Source organism: Eutrigla gurnardus (genome assembly GCF_963514095.1).
Source record: "Eutrigla gurnardus genome assembly, chromosome: 16".
Taxonomy (NCBI): domain Eukaryota; kingdom Metazoa; phylum Chordata; class Actinopteri; order Perciformes; family Triglidae; genus Eutrigla; species Eutrigla gurnardus.
This window is the reverse complement of record NC_139927.1, coordinates 11,762,749-11,780,782: the sequence shown is the minus strand read 5'-3', so window position 1 is coordinate 11,780,782 and position 18,034 is coordinate 11,762,749. Positions and strand designations below refer to the sequence as shown.

Below are 18,034 nucleotides of genomic sequence, written 5' to 3'. Positions count from 1 at the left end.
ATGAGAGATCACAGAGGAGCAGAGCGAACATTAAGCTTCCTCTATGAAGACCAATCAATACCTGATCTGATTAGGCCTAAGCACATATGTTTCACTACAAACCCTAAAAGCCAACAGATAAAGAGCCCCATTGCTAATGTGAGCTAATAGCTATCCGTTCCGTTTTCCCGTCCGCTTTTCCGACCCGTGTGTCTTTGATTATATCGAGTAAAGTGAACGAGTGATTTCCATGCAGATTCAGCTTTCCCGAGGATGTAAACTGGAATGAGCAGCTAAGCTGTGGTGCAGCCTGGGTTTCCCTACATCAGCAGCTTGGAACGATGAAGGGGATGGAGGAGGGCTTCTAACGGGAGGTATCAGAAATGTGCAGCTATATTGATGCCGGTGTAAGCACATTCCTATTGAAATCAATAGAGCTGCTCTCAAGCTCATTTTGGCTTCTAACAATAGAAAGGTACCTGGCGCACTAATGGTGAAGCCATAGATAACACTCCAAAAGGAGCTGAGTTGAAGACGAGAAGAAAAGAGAATATGCCGTTTAGGCGTGAGTTCATTTATATGTTTTGTATTTCTGTCAGCTTGTGTAGCGATATCATCATTGTTGTCTTTTAACATATGTTGTTTTTACTGAGCTGCAGAATTCTATAAACCAGCCAAATTAGTGTCAGCTCACACAAATCACACACAGACATTATTTTCTCACTCTCATCTCGAGAGATATCTGGCCTTGCAGACAGTTTCTGTTTCATTTGTCCCAGATTTGGAGATATATGTCTTTGAGCCGTCTGCTTGCACACACACACACACACACAGACACACACACACACACACTCCACGTTGCTTAGCAAATGTTTCTCTCCGTTCGTCAAGATGTATAAGCGATTTAGGTTATATTGTTAATAGCTTATTCAAGTTCAACTAAAACTAAGCTTTTTTCTGTTTCATTTATCTTTAACCTGCGGCTTAAAAAACCTTGAAAGGTGAATCTAATTGAAAGGTTTGAATCTGGAAACTAGTTTCAATACGGGATTTTGGACTTGATGAACGCCATCAAACTCCAACCCTCATGTATTTTTTCTGAGAGAGATTGTTGATTAATTTTAAGATGCAATTTTCCAATACTTCCAGAACCTTCAAGCTGAATTTAATTCACCCCGATTGTATTAGGACGGTCACAGAAATTGCAGACACATTTTTTAATAAAAAGCACCTAGAGGCAAATTTGTGAATTGTGTATATGTGCTGCACTTGTTAAAAACAGTTATTTCCCCACCACAGAGTGCTTGTTTATCTATGATGTGGACTATTAGTTAAATCCACCCACGTCCACACACCCGCCCAGCCTTCGCGTACTACAAGCGACGCTCCTGCCCGGCTATATGATAATGCCACACCGAGCCACAGACGCATTCATCACGCCTGTTGTCATTAGGAACAAGCCTCATTATACAGAGCCAAGTGATTTATGATTAATATTCACAAGGGGTGTGGCGCATCGTCAAACCCCTCCAATCCATTTATTCTGTTGAACAAGAGGAACGTAGTTGGGGTAGAAGATGAAGGGGGGAGGATGCATGTGCATGAAGCTGCAGGGGGCTTTCCAGTCGCAGCGTGGGAAATGAGATGAAGGAGAAGGAAAGTAGAAAGCGGGGTGTAAGGGTGCCGTACTCAAGGTCCCTGTATTCCCTGGCACTGTAAATTGTCTCTGTAACTTTTTTTCCCCCCCCTCTTCTTTCTGTGGCTTCATTAGTAAGTGGCTTTTCAATATTTATGGCCGTGTTAATAAAACATCAATACGAGAGGCCTTTGTGGAGAGCTGCAGGCTGTTGGGGGGGGGCTGCAGTCTCTGGCTTTTCACAAAGAGTGGTTCAGGTGAGTGCTGCGCAGAGTGCGAGAAGTGACTGAGAGTGGGCTGACTCGGGTAGATGGGGGAAAAAAAAAACTCAGACGGCGGATGGTTTTTTGGACACGCACTGCATCACGGAAGATAAGTTATGAAGGGAAGGTGAAGAAGATCTTCTCTGCCGCGTTGATTGTGCACATGGGTGTGTTTTGTGATGGTGGCGTGTTATTGGTTGTTGACTAAGTGTGCTGGTGTTGGGGGTTCTTCCTCATGTTTTATTTATGCTGGTCAATTCATCTATGAACTAGTTTTTTGATGAAACTATTAATCATAAGTCATGAAATATAAGAACTAGTTCCTAGAGCCTGAGTTGGCGTCTTAAAGTGCTTGTCTTGTCCAACCAACAGGCCATGAAGACAATAAATTATCAATATCAAACTAAAAGCACATACGTGGGTGGCCTTGCTCAAGGGCAGTTGTCAAAAGACGAGGCGTTTATTAACACTAGATATAACTGCAAAAGGCCCAAGATCAGATATCATGTCAAGATACAGATACATCTTTATATCGGGTGCAGATGAGGTCTTAATGTTTCTGTCTTGTGTTTTTTTCACATCTATATTTCCATCTGTGACCTTTACACTCAAATGATGAATTCCCCTCCGTCTTCTGCCTACATCTGCATCTGCAGTGTGAATGGCAGAGCGCCTCGATTGTGAAAATATATCTGTATGGCGATGCAGAGGGAAGGGCTCGGAACTCAGCTGAACTCCCTGTGGCCTGCATGGGATCTCCCATCGTTCCTTATCCCTTTTGTCTTCCTTTTTTTCATTATTCTGCGTCTTTTTCACTCTCATGCCGTGTTTTGTATTCATTCCTCTGCGTCTCTCTGCTCCCCTACCACCCATTTCCCCATCTTCCCCTTCCACTACTCTCTATCCTACCCTGCTCTCTGTCTCTGCCCTCCCTCTTTGCTCTCGGGGTATTCCCACTGCTGCTCCCCCCCCCCTCCACTATGAATTGCTCTCTTAATCCTGTCAGGGTGAGGCTCCTGTTCACCCTCCCTCAACTCCAAATGTCCATCCGACCACCTCCTCCTCCTTCCCTCAGCCTGGGATGGATCCACTCTGGGGAGAGAGATGGGGGGGGTTAGGGGAGCTAGGAGCCAGGGATGGGCCCTGCCAGCCTTCCTGGGACACAGCTGGGGAGAACAGAGCTGCCTCTCCCTCTCTGTCTTTCCTTCTCTGCACATCTGGTGCGTGGGGGGACCGGGCCATGTTGTGTTGTTTTGTCCTTGGCTCAGCATGGTTGCCGGATTTTGGCCTTCGCTATGCTGGAGTAGGTTTGGATTTGAGATGCGGATCGGCCCACTGCTGTACCCACACGGATGAGCCGGGCTCCTTCGGTGGAGCGAGCGATGGTCATTAAGCCGGTGGAGTAATTATTAGCTGCAGCATTAGCGTGGGTCCATCTTCTTTGGGCCCCCCTTTCCCTTCGTAGCGTTCTTCAACAGCAGTTGCAGGTGGAGTGTCGCACTCCTTGCATTATGTAACTCCACCCCAATTTAGATCTTATTTCAAATAAATGAAAAATCAAGCCGCTGGTTGGCTCCCCCCCCCCCCCCCCCCCCCCCCCCCATCACGGATATAAATAGCATTTGAAAATCTTATCTAGAAACAGTGTTGTAGAGGCGAGAGGCTTTGCAATGCAGCCCGACGATTAGGATCCCATTGTTCCACTCAACACACCCCCTCCATTCTGCCGGCTGCTTACAGTAAGCCCGAGGATCTGTGTGTTTGTGCCCGAGTGTGTAGCCCCTCAACATGTGTACGCATTCATCTGCATCACAGTGTGATTGAGATAGTGGCTAATGGTAGCATGTGTGTGTGTGTGCGTGGTGCCGTGAGTTGGAGAGTTTGTGAGTAATTGGTGTGTGTGTGTGTGTGTGTGTGTGTGTTGCTGCTGGGTGTGTCTTTGATGATGGATGCTGTGCTTCTGCTGCTTACCCCACTGCTCCTCACAGAATTAACAAGGTTGCTAAGATACAGTGGGCTTATATTAGATTAGGTTATCTGCTGTTATTGCTGTTACTATATTTTACCCAGCACCACGAAGCCTTTATTAATTTGTGAAATTTACCCCGCCACAGAACGAAGACGCTGGTATTTGTGCACCACTGCTCCTCTCCTCTGCTGGCTAGGAGGGGGGGTGTGGTAGTACTGAAAGCCCCCCCCCCCCCAGTCAGATGTTTTACCCCACCCCATTACAATCCGGAGGCGGGTCCATACCTCTATTCATCATTAAATCCATTTAATCCAAGGCCCCCGGGGGCCCAGTGTTTCCATTTGACAGAACAAGCCAGTAAAATAGGAGACAGGAGGCAACGATATCACTTTGGTTGAGGATTATTGGTGTGCAGAGGTGTTGTCCCGCCCACCAGCAGATGTCAGCCCAATCCAGTGTTTGACCTCCATCATAGCTTCTCCAGGGCTGGAGGGCCATTGGCACCGCTGTTCGCGGATAAAGAACAGCCAACAGCAGAGATGCCAAGTGGGCTGTTCAAACGAAGGAGGCGATGGCGCTGCTATTCCTCCACATGTGGATTTGTAAACTTTCCTGTTATATATATATAGATACATTCATCCATTTTTGGGACAAAATGAATCGATCACTTTGTCAAGATGCTCTACATTTGAACCGGCATAGCATGTTTAAAGATATTATTGAATAGATTAGAACTGAACACTCAGGATGGCCAGATTTCTTTTAAGAGCAGCAGGTTATAGCACCATAATGATGGATAAGCACTGTCATAATTGGGCTGGAAGCAGACTTTGGCACAAGCAACCTTAGGCACTCTGTCTCGCACTGTGATTTGTAGCACATGTTGTGTAAAATTGCTGATCCACAGCAAGGTGTCCAAGGCTCTGTGTGTGTGTGTGTGTGTGTGTGTGTGTGTGACATTCGTCCATGCATGCACACGCACAAAGTGCATGTGAGTTGTGTGTGTCTGAGAAGACCTGCTATAAGGGAAAGCCCCATTAGTGTGGGATCCCAGGGAGATAATGAGCGCTGACTGCTTTATGTCCTGGAAATGATTGAGTGGAACATAGTGGCAGTTTATGAATAGTCTCAGCTAGCGGCTAACGGAGTGACAGCACATACAGTAACCTGCTATAGCTGGCTACGCCACCGTATTACAGAGTATCTGTTTAAAAAAAAACAATGACACCTAGCATGCATGCCCCTTTGAGTATATATATATACATACACTATATTGCCAAAAGTATTCACTCACCCATCCAAGTAATTGAAATCAGGTGTTCCAATCACTTCCATGGCCACAGGTGAATAAAAACAAGCACCTAGGCACCAGACTGTTTCTACAAACATTAGTGAGAGAATGGGTCGCTCTTAGAAGCTCAGTGTATTCCAGCGTGGTACTGTGATAGGATGCCACCTGTGCAACAAGTCAATGTCCTCCCTCCTAAATATTCCACAGTCAACTGTCAGTGGGATTATAACAAAGTGGAAGTGATTGGGAATAACAGCAACTCAGCTGAAAAGTGGTAGGCCACGTAAAAAATAACGGAGTGGGGTCAGCGGATGGTGAGGCACATAGTGCGCAGAGGTCGCCGACTTTCTGCAGAGTCAATCACTACAGACCTCCAAACTTCATGTGGCCTTAAGATTAGATCAAGAACAGCATGTAGGGAGCTTCATGGAATGGGTTTCCATGGCGATCAGCTGCATCCAAGCCATACATCAGCAAGTGCAATGCAAAGCGTCGGATGCAGTGGTGTAAAGCGAGCCGCCACTGGACTCTAGAGCAGTGGAGACACGTTTTCTGGAGTGATGAATCATGCTTCTCCATCTGGCAATCTGATGGACGAGTCTGGGTTTGGCGGTTGCCAGGACAACAGTATTGTCTGACCGCATTGTGCCACGTGTAAAGTTTGGGGATTATGGTGTGGGTTGTTTTTCAGGAGCTGGGCTTGACCCCTTAGTTCCAGTGAAAGGAACTCTGAATGCTTCAGCAAACCAAGAGATGTTGGACTATTCCATGCTCCCAACTTTGTGGAACAGTTTGGGGATGACCCCTTCCTGTTCCAACATGACTGTACACCAGTGCACAAAGCAAGGTCCATAAATACATGGATGAGAGAGTCTGGTGTGGATGAACTTGACTGGCCTGCACAGAGTCCTGACCTCAACCTGATAGAACACCTTTGGGATGAATTAGAGTGGAGACTGAGAGCCAGGCCTTCCCGTCCAACATCAGTGTGTGACCTCACAAATACACATCTGGAAGCATAAACACACTCCTAAACCTTGTGGAAAGCCTTCCCATAAGCGTTGAAGCTATTATAGCCGCAAAGGTTGGACCGATGTCTATATATTAGAAAACCTATATATTTTTATTTTATTTAGCTTAAGTAGAAGAGGAGAGATCATTTCTCAATCCATAAAGGAACAATTAATCCTTCGGTTAATCATTCCAATTAAAAAAACTGACCTTGTTATCTCTGTACAAGGACAGACATAGTTATCAGTATGACAAAACACTTTATTTAGTTGTATTATGCAGACAGAGCCGTTGGTTTGAGACCGTATTACTCCAGAAGAGCCAGGACAGGGAAACAGATAAATGAAATACCATAGTATATGTACACTTTTCCCCATTCCTCTTTTATTCCCTATGATTCCTCCTGTGTTTTCTTTCATTTATTTGAACTCTAACCCTGTTGACATTTCCCCCTGATCAGTTCTCTTAGGTGTCGTGATGTCTTCCCTCATGTCCCGATCTCTCCTGCTCCTGTATGGCTTAGCAATTAACCCTTTAAGAGCGTACCGTGCGTGTGTTTGCATTCGGGTGTGCGCGTCTAGATCCCATGTGTGAGCGGCGTTGCCCTGCTTAATGCTTCTGAAGCACAGGCCTCCTGCTCTCCTCCCACATGCCTTCGCCTGGGGACATCCAAGCTTCTGCACTCACACACACACACACTCGCAGGTGGAGGCCAGTATGAGATGATGGGAGTCAATGTAGGCTGAGGCGCCAGAAAATGTTACTTCATTATTTTACTTATCGTTATTAATAGTAAGTATAGAATATTCTTTAATAGTTTATGCCTTTTCGGCTACATCCTATAATTAGCACACACAAATACAAGTTTAGAAATATGCAAAAAAAAAAAGAGACGAAAACAAATCAAATCCATTACGTTCTGAAGCTAAAGTGTGGAGCTTCAAATGGAGTCTCTGGTTGCACTCATTATTGGGAATGTCAGATATGAAGATCGACTGCACTGGGTTGAATCGAAATTACATTCTCCAGATGACTTCATGTTGAAGTGTTCGAGCCCACATCAAGAGGATTTTCTGGTAGTCTAGAATCAGTCCCAGCTCTGACAACTGTCTGTCTTCTAGCGGTTGTCCAGCCATGTAGAAGCAATTGACTTTTAACCCTCTGTGTACCGTGGGTATAGCTCCCTCTGGGGTGGAAAGGGGTCGGTGCATTGCGTCTTCGTCTGGCCGTGACCCAGGACTAGATTGGTGTGACTCTGAACTGAAGCCGGTCTGCTGTACTCTACATTTGGGCTTTAAGGATGGACACGTTTGGGCTCAGGCGATGAGACGAGCTGCACATCTACCTGGAGAAAGGTGCATGGGCGGAGCTTGGGATGTGGGAAGAAGTGAGCGTCATGAATTCTTGCGTACCTTTCCCCCCCCCCCCCCTCCCCTGTCACTCCTCTCACCCCTTCTCCTTCCCTGTCTTCAGCTCTTCCACAGGATCACATTAATATTCCTTTGAAGCCTGTTTCAACTGCAGCCAGATTCCCCCTCTCTTTCACTCTCACTCCTTCGCCACCCTTTTTATTTGTCACCCCCCCGCCTCCGTTTTCTCCCTCTTGATTTCGGATTCTCTTCCCTGCTATTGTTTTGTAGAAGGGGATAGCCGTCCCACCATTTTTTTTTTTACTAACCGGTGCAGCAGGGAGGGGCCGTTTCATTACCTTTACTCAGGAGTTCCCCTTGTTGCACACACACACACACACACACACATGTGCACAGACATACACACATATAGAGGGGTGGTGGGTACCGATGCCTTTGACAGAGCGTGTTGATTGGTTCAGAATGGTTGCTGCCTCTTGTAGGAGAGTGGAACGGCTATTTTTAGATCAAGGGGTAGCTGGGAGAGAAAGACTGAGGAGGGCTGTGTGTGTGTGTGTGTGCGTGTGTGTGTGTGTGTGTGTGTGTGTGTGTGTGTGTGTGTGTGTGTGTGTGTGTGTGTGTGTATGTGCGTGCATGTGTGCGAGTGAGAGGAATACTGCAGTCTTGAAGGAAGTTCCCTCTTCACTCTCATACACACAAACGCACACATGCACTTATGCAGCAGTGCCCCTCTAAAGCCAGGGTGGTGTGTATTCCACCCCCCCCCCCCCCCCTTTTTTTTTTGTCTCCTCCCTCAACCTTTTTTTCCTTGCTTCATCTCGCCTCCTCCTCCCCTCCCTCCCTCCCGCAGTCTTTCTGTCTCCCATGTTCCCCCCCCCCCCCCCCCCTCTTCGAGCTGCTCCGTGTGCAAATGTCAGCACTCTCCCATTTATTTGCCAGAGCCCCGAGCAACGTCCTGCACCCTCTGTTTACCTCTGCTGCCCCATCGCCACCGCTTTCCTCCTCATCACCCTTCGCTCCATCCTACATCCTTTTCCTCTTCTCCACCTCCTCTCCTCTTCTCCCCCCCTCTCCATTACCATCACCATTCCATTTTCCACACCATCCTTACATCCTTGCTCCACACACATACACTCCCCCCATCCTCCCACCCCCTCCTCTCATTCATGGATCATGGCACTTCATTGGAGTATCATCATGACATTTGCAGACTTGTCCACAACTAGCGCATCAAGTTTTTTTGGGGGATTAAATCTACTGCACCACAACCACCACCCCCACCCCCACCCCTTCCGGTGTTTCATTTTCGCATCTATTTCGAGAACTATTTCGAATTTTTTGCCCCCATCAGATCACAAAACACCTTGTCTCTCTCCTCGTCCGTCTCTTTCTGTCCCCTCTCACTTTACCCCCCTTCCTCTCCCCATGTCTCTGACTTCCTCCCTGTCTCACTCTATCCGTCACTCCATCCGTCTGTGATCACCGTGATGACTCATGTGGCTCGCACCTGCTCTGCAGTCGAGGGGGGCTGCCGTGGTTTGATGAAGGAGAGGGTCGGCGACCGTGAAGGTGTGGCTTCACGTGGGCTCGGTGTGATCAAAAACTTGCACGGGGTCGAAGGCGATTCGCTTTATTCGCGTGGTGGCCATATTTGATTTGCAAGACACTTGATGCAGAAGGCAACGTGGCGGTTGCACCAGACATAATTTGTATTAAGTCAGGCTCACCCGCGTTCTTATTGTTGAAGCTGACAAGTGGGGTTGCAACAAATAAGAGCGTCCTATCCTCCCTGTCACAGTGGATCAGCCCTGGGCAGTATGTCTGCAGGTGTGAAACGTGGATCAAAATGTGGTACAGAAACGGCGAGATTGTTCCTTTTAGCCCTAATCTCCCTTTCTTTCTGTCCATCCAGTGAGTGACAGCTGTTTTCGGAACCTCGCGGAGGATCGCAGTGGCGTCAACCTCAAAGATCTCATCCACGATCCCTCCCTGTGAGTATTGGCCTTTCTCGTTACAATTCAAACCGCAGAGACGATGAGAGAAAAAACATCAGGCGACACCTCCACATCGTTTATTCCAGAGTCCTTTAAATAACCTTAAATCCACAACATTACAATTTATGCACAGGCTCTCTGCGGGTGCGTGCTCTTGTGTGTGCAAGCCCCCCCCCCCTTTTTATTTTTGCGAAACGAAGACACTAAAAATATCGCTTCAACACAACATGTCGGGGCTCTGTGTCGCCCTATGGAGAGAAATTCCCAGCATGCATGGCAACAACAAAAGAGCCGCAGCGCTCTGCTGTTTAAGGACGACTCTCGGTAGCTGAAAGAAAGCTCAAGGAGGTGAAATCTACTCTTGTTTCCATTAGCAGGGATGTGATCGGTGACAAAAGTGCATGTAGAACATACAGGAGAACAATCATGTCCAACACAGCGGGGATGTAAAAACCAGACCAGTCCGAGACAAGACCAAGTAAACATACGGTTGGTTCAGTGACGAGACCGAGACCGATCTCCAGTACTGCAGCACTGGGGCACTTTTCTGCAAGCTCATCATAATCACTTTTATGAATTCTTTAACTTCAAACAGGATTCCCACATGTCCTGGAAAACCCGAATACAGGGGGGGAAAAATCTTTTTTTTTTTTACTTGTCTCTTCAAACTGATGTGATCTAGAAAACAAGAAAGTGTTTGGGCTTAAAATAACTTCATGAAATGTATGGTAAGATGAAAAGTCTTCCTCACTCTTTATAGCTAACTAGCTCTGAGCATTGCCAGCGAGATCATCGCTGAACTGATCTCTAGAAACGAATGGGAACCCTGTCAAAACAAAGCAAACTGTCTACAATTAATGAGAGCGTGAAGGTAATGCAATACGGCAAGCTATTAACGAGAAAAAACACTTATACATCCAACTATGTAGTAAAATAATACTTCAACCGTAGCCGCCCGCAGCGCAAAGAAAAGAGCGAGTGTTTTATGTCAGATTTGAAGTGTTTTCATATCACTCACACATCATGTGTTGCTGTTTTTTTTTTTTGAAACGCTGCTCCCGACACTGACAACTGTGATCCCCAACACGCGGCCCTCAGACACGCTTCTCTAGACGTCCGGGGCCATTCTCCGTAATACGCCGCCATCGATTTCGCTGGCGCTCCCCAGCTCCCTCTGTCACAATATCACACCAGTCGATATCACTGGAGTGTCACCAGTTCCCCGGGACTGATCCGGGCCCGTCTCGTCTCATGCTGTGTTTATTGAGGCCGATGTGTAATATGTATGTGTCAAGTCTGTGTCACACAGAGAGGGAGAGCGAGGGGGGCTTGTGACCTGCCATGTGCGTCACGTCACGCCGAGCACAAGAGCGTGATTGGGATCCACTGCATGCTTGTCTGTACAGCACATGAGGGAAACATGCTTTAATCCATTTATGTGTGTGTTTATTCTGGCTTTTTTACAGTTATATGTTCTATAAGGTTCAGTAGACCAAAACAGACCAACATTGACTCACTGATATTTTCATATTTTACCCACAAAGCCAGGTTGGGGCAACTAAAGCATGATTAGCCAATTTAATGTGAATGTTTTGGCAACTCAAAGCACTTGATATTGGTCGGGGCTGAGTTAACTTTTTCAATATTTATTTAGGGATTTTCCCCCTCACCTAACTTCAACCTAATGGCATCAGCAAGCCCTGCACTTATTTTCTTTTTAAAGATTTCTAGGAGCACCACCCTTTAGAATCTCTTGATGTCAAAATGTTTTGCAAAAGAAGAATTTTGTTTTTTTTCCAGCAAAGGGTATTTTCAATATAAAACAAAATACTTTTGAGGAGACAAGGTTGCTGCATAACCGAATCTCATTCTCGCTTTGCATTGATGTGTTCCATATCGACACAAGAAATCTACGAGGTGGAATATTTGGATACAAATCGAGACAAGGACTGCTTTCCAAGTTGCCTTGCATTCCACTATTACAGAGATATATTATTAGTGATATTATATTACATTATATCATTTTTATATTTTCAGTTTCCAGTGGATAAAATCAACCTAGCATCAATGTTGCACTTTCCCAATTGAGAAAATGAGATAATAAATGGAATTAGATCACATCCGCTGGTTAATAAACGTGTGTTGACGGTTGATGACAATGAATGGACTTCCGGTGATGGTTGGTGGTGTCGCAGACCTCCTCCTGTTAATCCATGCCACACCACGAGTCAGCGGCTCCATCAGGTCGAGCAGCCGGAACGCCGTGCCCTCAATGTGCCACCGCTGCTGTGACAGAGATGCATAGACAGAGACAGGGAGAGAGAGAGAGAGAGAGAGAGAGAGAGAGAGAGAAGGGGGAATATGAGGCCACAGCAGGACACATAACATAAACTATAATCACAAGCGCTCACACACAAATGTTGGCACACACGATCAATCAGTCGGCCCAGTTTGGCATTCAGGAGTATCCAGAGGTGTGTCAGGTGGAGAGAATAATGATATGTGGGAGAGAGAGTACCAGGGGGGGGGGGGGACAAATGATACCAAGACTCAAGGACACACAGATGAAGCAGGGGTGGATGTGTGTGTGTGTGTCCTTGTTGTGTGTGTGTGTGTGTGTGTGTGTGTGTGTGTGTGTGTGTGTGTGTGTGTGTGTGTGTGTGTGTGTGTGTGTGTGTGTGAGTATCAAGGTTTTTTGTATGCATTCTTACCTTTCAAGTGTGAGCGACTACTTTGTTTGGGTTCATACATTTTGGCTTGTGTGTGTGTGTGTGTGTGTGTGTGTGTGTGTGTGTGTGTGTGTGTGTGTGTGTGTGCGTGTGTGTGTGTGTGCGTGTGTGTGCCTCCCAGGCGGTTGAGCCAACTCTGCATCTCTGCCCTCCAGCGACTTGTGTTGTAACAACCTTTTTGTCAATTTTACAAATTGTCATGGCTAAGAATAGCCGGGAGTCAATCAGACGGACGACAGCGGGCTCAATTTCACAGTCAGGAGACGAAGGGGGGGTGGGGGGGGGCAAACGCACACACGTGAAACCTGCACCGCCGGAGATCCAGCACCAACAAGCATCATAATAATGCGTGACACATTTTTCTTGGGAGCCCCGAACACGTTTGTGATTACGACGTGACTCGGCCGTGTGTCAGTGTGTCTGAGGCTCAGCCTGCAGACCTGAGCAACATATATATATATATATATATATATATATATATATATATATATATATATATACATATATATACACACACACACACTCACACACACACAGGAATTTCTTCTGTAAGTGTATAGAGAAAGCTTGTGGGGGCGATCTGCGTTTTTTTTAAAGCGTGCACGTGTGTTTCCATGGCGGCATGTGTGTTGTTTAGTGGCTGTGAGTGGAATCATGGGAGTGGAACCCCTCAACGAGCACTCACAACTCTCATCAGGGTCGGGAGTTTGAAGAGGTGGGCTAGTCCGCTCCTCCTCCTCCTTCCCTCTATCAGCGAACACGTTGAGAGGTGACCCCTTGAGAGCTTTCCTACATATGGATGAACCAACAACTCAGCTGCAGTGGTTCTCCACTCCATCCTGCTACGGGGGAGTGTGGAGATCCTCTCCTCCCCGGACGGAGTGTGTGTGTGTGTGTGTGTGTGTGTGTGTGTGTGTGTGTGTGTGTGTGTGTGTGTGTGTGTGTGTGTGTGTGTGTGTGTGTGTGTGTGTGTGTGTGAGAAAGCGAGAGAAAAGAACGAGAGAGTGAGATTGAGTGCCCTGTACAAAGAGCTTGTATTATTAATGAAATCACCCTGGCAGATGGGTCTTATCTTGGAAGTGTCCCACAACCACAGAGATTTGCAGCTGGCTCACATGGACACACACACACACACACACACGCACACACACTTACTTTTTCCTCTCTGTTGTTAAGTGTGCCCCTGACAGTATAGCCCTCCTTTTTTCCTTCACTCTTTTCACTCTGTGTGTCTCTCATCCCGTCTTTCTCTCTTTAGCCTCCTCTCTCTGCTCCTCTTTTATTCATAGAAAGATTTGGCCGAAGCGTCCAGGCTTTCAGGCCAAAACCACTGCCATGCCCCCCCCCCCCCCCCCCCCCCCCCCCCCCACCCCCTTCCATTCCTTCCTCCACCCACATCAGGATTTGTCCACACCTCGAGCAGAAAGCCTTTATCCCAGGCTGACTACCCCTGGCCTACAGTTTGAGGAAGAGCTTTATACGCCGTAACCCCCTGCAGTAGAAAGAGACATAGATGGGTGTTAGAGATTAAAATGTTGCAGGCACTTTCCCCTCTAATAGGCTTCCCTCAATTCAGAGCACACCCGACCCGAACACGGCCGAGCACTCTATCTGCAGAGATGCCAGTCATGCTGAAACACACATTTGCACACATACCCATATACGCTCTTTAATCCATACATTATTGCATATGCATGACACACACACATGCACAGATATACGCGTATTTGTGGGCATGCATGTAGATTCAGATGATCTACACACACACATGGCCAACATCCGTCGTTAAACACACACAAGGCCCATGTCTGTGCAGTATCAGTGGGTGTACATGTGCGTTATGTTAATATATTCACATGCATCCACAAGTTGACACATTCGTATCCACCGCAGATGTTATGCGCTGTAAAATCATGCATGTACATATACATGGTTTGTGTTCATTGACATGGAAGTACATGCACGCCCGAATAGACAAATCACATCGTACCTCAAAGAGATTTCATGAGATTTGCCAACAAGACTCAAAAAAAAATATGTCCAGTCAGCAGCATATTGTCACCTTCGTACAGAAATGGCATCCCCGATAGTGACAAAACAAAACAGGAAAAAAAACATTCAACGGCACACACACACACACACACAAACTCTTGCACGCTCACGATGAACAACACAGCAACTAGAGGCTTCGGGCAGGAAGGGTTGCCTAGGAAACGGTGGGAAGGAACCCTAGTTATTTGTGTAGAGCATATTTTCATTTGGGCTGAAACGGAGAGAGGCATAAAAACCCCAGGAGAGGGAGAGAGGTGATTTGTCCTGACAGCTCCTTTACTCTCCCGAGGTGTAACACACACACACACACACACACATAAACGGACGGATGCACGTGCGTTAACACGATGGGGCACATGCAGACGCATACAGAGATGCTGCCACCCCACCACCACCAGCACCCGTCCCCTCCCAAGCACATCAAGAGAAGTAAATCACATCAGCGCCATCACAGGAATGTCAGTGTGTGTGCAGACGTGTGTGTGTATGCACAAGTTAGTGGATACTCTGTGCAGTGTTTCACAAAGAAGTACTTGATTCTTTCGGGCTTGTCTGCCTCTCTTTTTTTCTTTTTTTTTGTCAGAGCCCTCCATGCATGCTCGCTGCAGTATTTTGTGGTGTTGCCCTGCTGAGTGTGTCTCCCATGCTGCACGGCGTGAAAACCAGAGCAGCGCAGAGCAGAGCCCGAAAAAGGAAATTCTGTGTGAATGATTGTTGAATGATGATGTTCTCCCCCGTTTACGTGCGGCATTTCTTCTTTGTGACGGAGAGCGAGAGATTCTGTGTGGATAAATTTAAAAAAAAAAAGCATCTGTAAAAAGGCATGGGAGAAAGAAAGGACAGATAAAAATAGCGGATGCTTTTAGTGTTCACGGAGTTCATGGGTATTTGTCTGAGGGAGGGCGTCATGTCGTTTAAGTGGCTGACACGGAGGGGAAACATGATGCAGTACTCTCCCAAAAATAGCGCTCCTTTAAAAAAAAAAAAAAAAGGGTTACATAAGGGGCGTCTGTGCAGAGCCTTCACCTTGAGCCTGGGGTTGTTCTTTTTTGGGGTGTCATACCCGGTCTAGCCACAGGAGGTCGCCGTGGATCGCTGTTCAGCAGCTGCTGCATGCTCTGTCCTTGTCAGCTCCCTCTTCAGTGGGCCGTCCTGTGGAAAATCCTTTCAGGAGGGGATGTTCAAGGGCATTCGTCCTTACTTGTCGTTCTGTTCCTATGTCTCTCTACCTCTCTCTCTGTCTCGCTCGACTGTATTTTTGTCCCTTGTCCCGTATCTTCTACCTATCTGTCATCTCCAGTGTTTTCACAGGCCTGCATTGTCTTAAATGACAGATTTGTTACTTTTAAAGTCTCGGTTCGCTGACTGAAGCACGGACTTCTTTTCAGTCAGACAAACGTCACCTTTACAAGCTTTAGGGTGCACGACTGGGTCTTTTGTAGAGGGGTATTTTCTGCTTTAATACTCTTAACCTGCTGATCCACTTGGATACTCGGTGTGCGGCAGCAGGGCGGTGCAGCATGTAGACAGAAGGGAGACTTTCCTTCGACTGATCATCCCGAGTTCAAGCTCTCGTCTTCCGCTAAAGGGTTGTTAGAGCAAACACGGGCTTCTGACAAGGTCCAGTCCTTGGCTGAACTTTTTGACCTCCCCGAAGGAAGGTAGCGAGACAAAAGAGGATTTTCTCGCGGCGATATAAAGTGTCTTGTCTGGAATCTAATACGGTAATAACTGTATCTGTAATCTAATGGCTTTCTTCCTTTTTCTCAGGTTAGGGGGTATGATCACAGCCTACAAGATAGTGCCAGATGAGATAGATGAAATCAAGGTATGTGATCTATCATTCTGTCTGTTTACGTTCTGTAATCTGTCTCCTTTTCACGATTATAATTAATTGTGTGTGCGCGCGCATGTGTGTGTGTGAACAGGAGACTCTGGTGGATTGGTGCGATGAAAAAGAACTCAACCTCATCCTAACCACCGGAGGCACTGGCTTCGCCCCGAGAGACGTCACACCAGAGGTGTTTTGTTTTTTTGTTTTTTTTTACGGCAAACAATGTCCTAAATCGCATCTTATTATTTGCAGTACTTCATCAGGATGTAAACTGTATAATGAAGCTCTCGGGTCGTATTGAAATATAGACAAAAACACGACAAAACGACTTTGAGTGAAATGCGGAGCCTCTTTTTGGTAAAAGATCAAGGGGAAGGGAAGTAATGTTGCACAACTGCAATAGAAGTATAATGATAGCTCATATGTGTCTCGGAGGGAAAAGGCAGTCGGACGATGGATCCCTCCTGTTGCTGCCTGCGCTTCATTCAGAGATCCTCAGCCCTGTTTTTTGCTGATTGCACACGTGTTGCAGCACTGATTAACACTCAGCCTAATTAGCCCCACCGGCCACATGGGAAATAAAGAGGCAGAAGTTAGATCCTTATTGATTCACTTTTTTTTTTAAATAGATACGGAATCATGGAGCAAGCGATTTCTGAGATAATGGGCGGCAGGTGGCAGTAGGATAGTGTAATTAATAAAACGTCAGCTTTATTTCTTTATTATTAAGATATTTGCAAATAAAAACGAAATACATATTTCAGATTACAAAGGTCGTCTACGCTGTTCAGTTCAGTAACAGCAAAAAAGGCTTCATTAACATGACATCCTTTTAAAGTTTAATGCAGTTGTGTTCACACCACCGTTTCCTAGATATTGCTGGTACCTGCATGCATACACACAGTGTAGTCAAACACACACACATACAAGCAATTTGGCAGGCGATGAGCTGTGGGTCTGAGCAGTATCATTGGTCCTCATCGATCACGGCAGACAGCACTGGCCTTCCTGGAAAGGGGGAAGACACACACACACACACACACACACACACACACACACTGTAGTCCCTGATAATACCTGCTATCTGATTCAACCCCGAACGCCGGAGACGACGTCTCTCCGTCTGTCTCGGTGTGTTCGAAGGCCGTCCAACACACGTCGCTGTTGTAGCCGCAATCAGGACGGAATCAAAGAGCTCTTTGTATCCTCTCTTGAATAGAAACGTACATCGACGACCTCACTGCCCTGTTGCAATAACTGCTGAGTTTACATTGCATCCGCCATCAAACCATGTCTCGCCTGTCTGAGAGTCCTTATCTGACCTGCCCTAAGATTGATTTAGTCTCTGCAGTCAATATCTATTTATCTCGGTCAGTCTGTGCAATGAAACAATTGAATATTGAGTGGAGTTTCCAGCTGATAATCCTGTTTTATACACACAGCGTGTGCTTGCATTGCACCCATGCATGCCTCTCGCATCAAGAAAGCTCTCCCTCTTCTCCCAATCAGTGACTTTGTATGATGAGGTGTAAATCCAGCCTCACCCCTCCCCTCCCTCTCCCTCCTTGCCTCTTCTTTCTCCCCCCCCTCCCCTGCTCTCCCTTCTCTCTCCTCTCCTGAGTCCAAGCCCACGATGCTCATCAGTGGCTCCTCATCGCTTTGAAGTCGGTTCTCTCCCTTCTCCCTCGCTAATGATGCGTTTGAAGTGTCATTCAACTCAAGGGCACCCAACACACACAGCTGGAGGAGGAGGCCGCTATCTTCTCCACTATCTAGCTGTCAAGAACGTGCCGCGTCCCACAATATGTATAAGCAGACATGCACATAAACAAATGCACTTGTTGCACAGAAGTTCCCCTGGAAACCACATGTATCCCTGCCGGGATAAGAAACCCCAGGCTGAAGG

At 46.7% G+C, this 18,034-nt stretch overlaps 1 protein-coding gene across 6 annotated transcripts in view; it reads left to right on the top strand.

Moving 5' to 3' along the window:
• The window catches only part of gphnb (gephyrin b), a 74,042-nt gene that overhangs the window by 12,959 nt on the left and 43,049 nt on the right, over nucleotides 1-18,034 (top strand). For all 6 annotated transcript variants that reach the window (XM_084030148.1, XM_084030147.1, XM_084030145.1 and 3 more), the window contains exons 2-4: nucleotides 9,432-9,510; nucleotides 16,065-16,122; nucleotides 16,223-16,315. In XM_084030148.1, coding sequence (XP_083886274.1) covers nucleotides 9,432-9,510; nucleotides 16,065-16,122; nucleotides 16,223-16,315 — 230 coding nt within the window. The remainder of the gene's footprint in view (nucleotides 1-9,431; nucleotides 9,511-16,064; nucleotides 16,123-16,222; nucleotides 16,316-18,034) is intronic.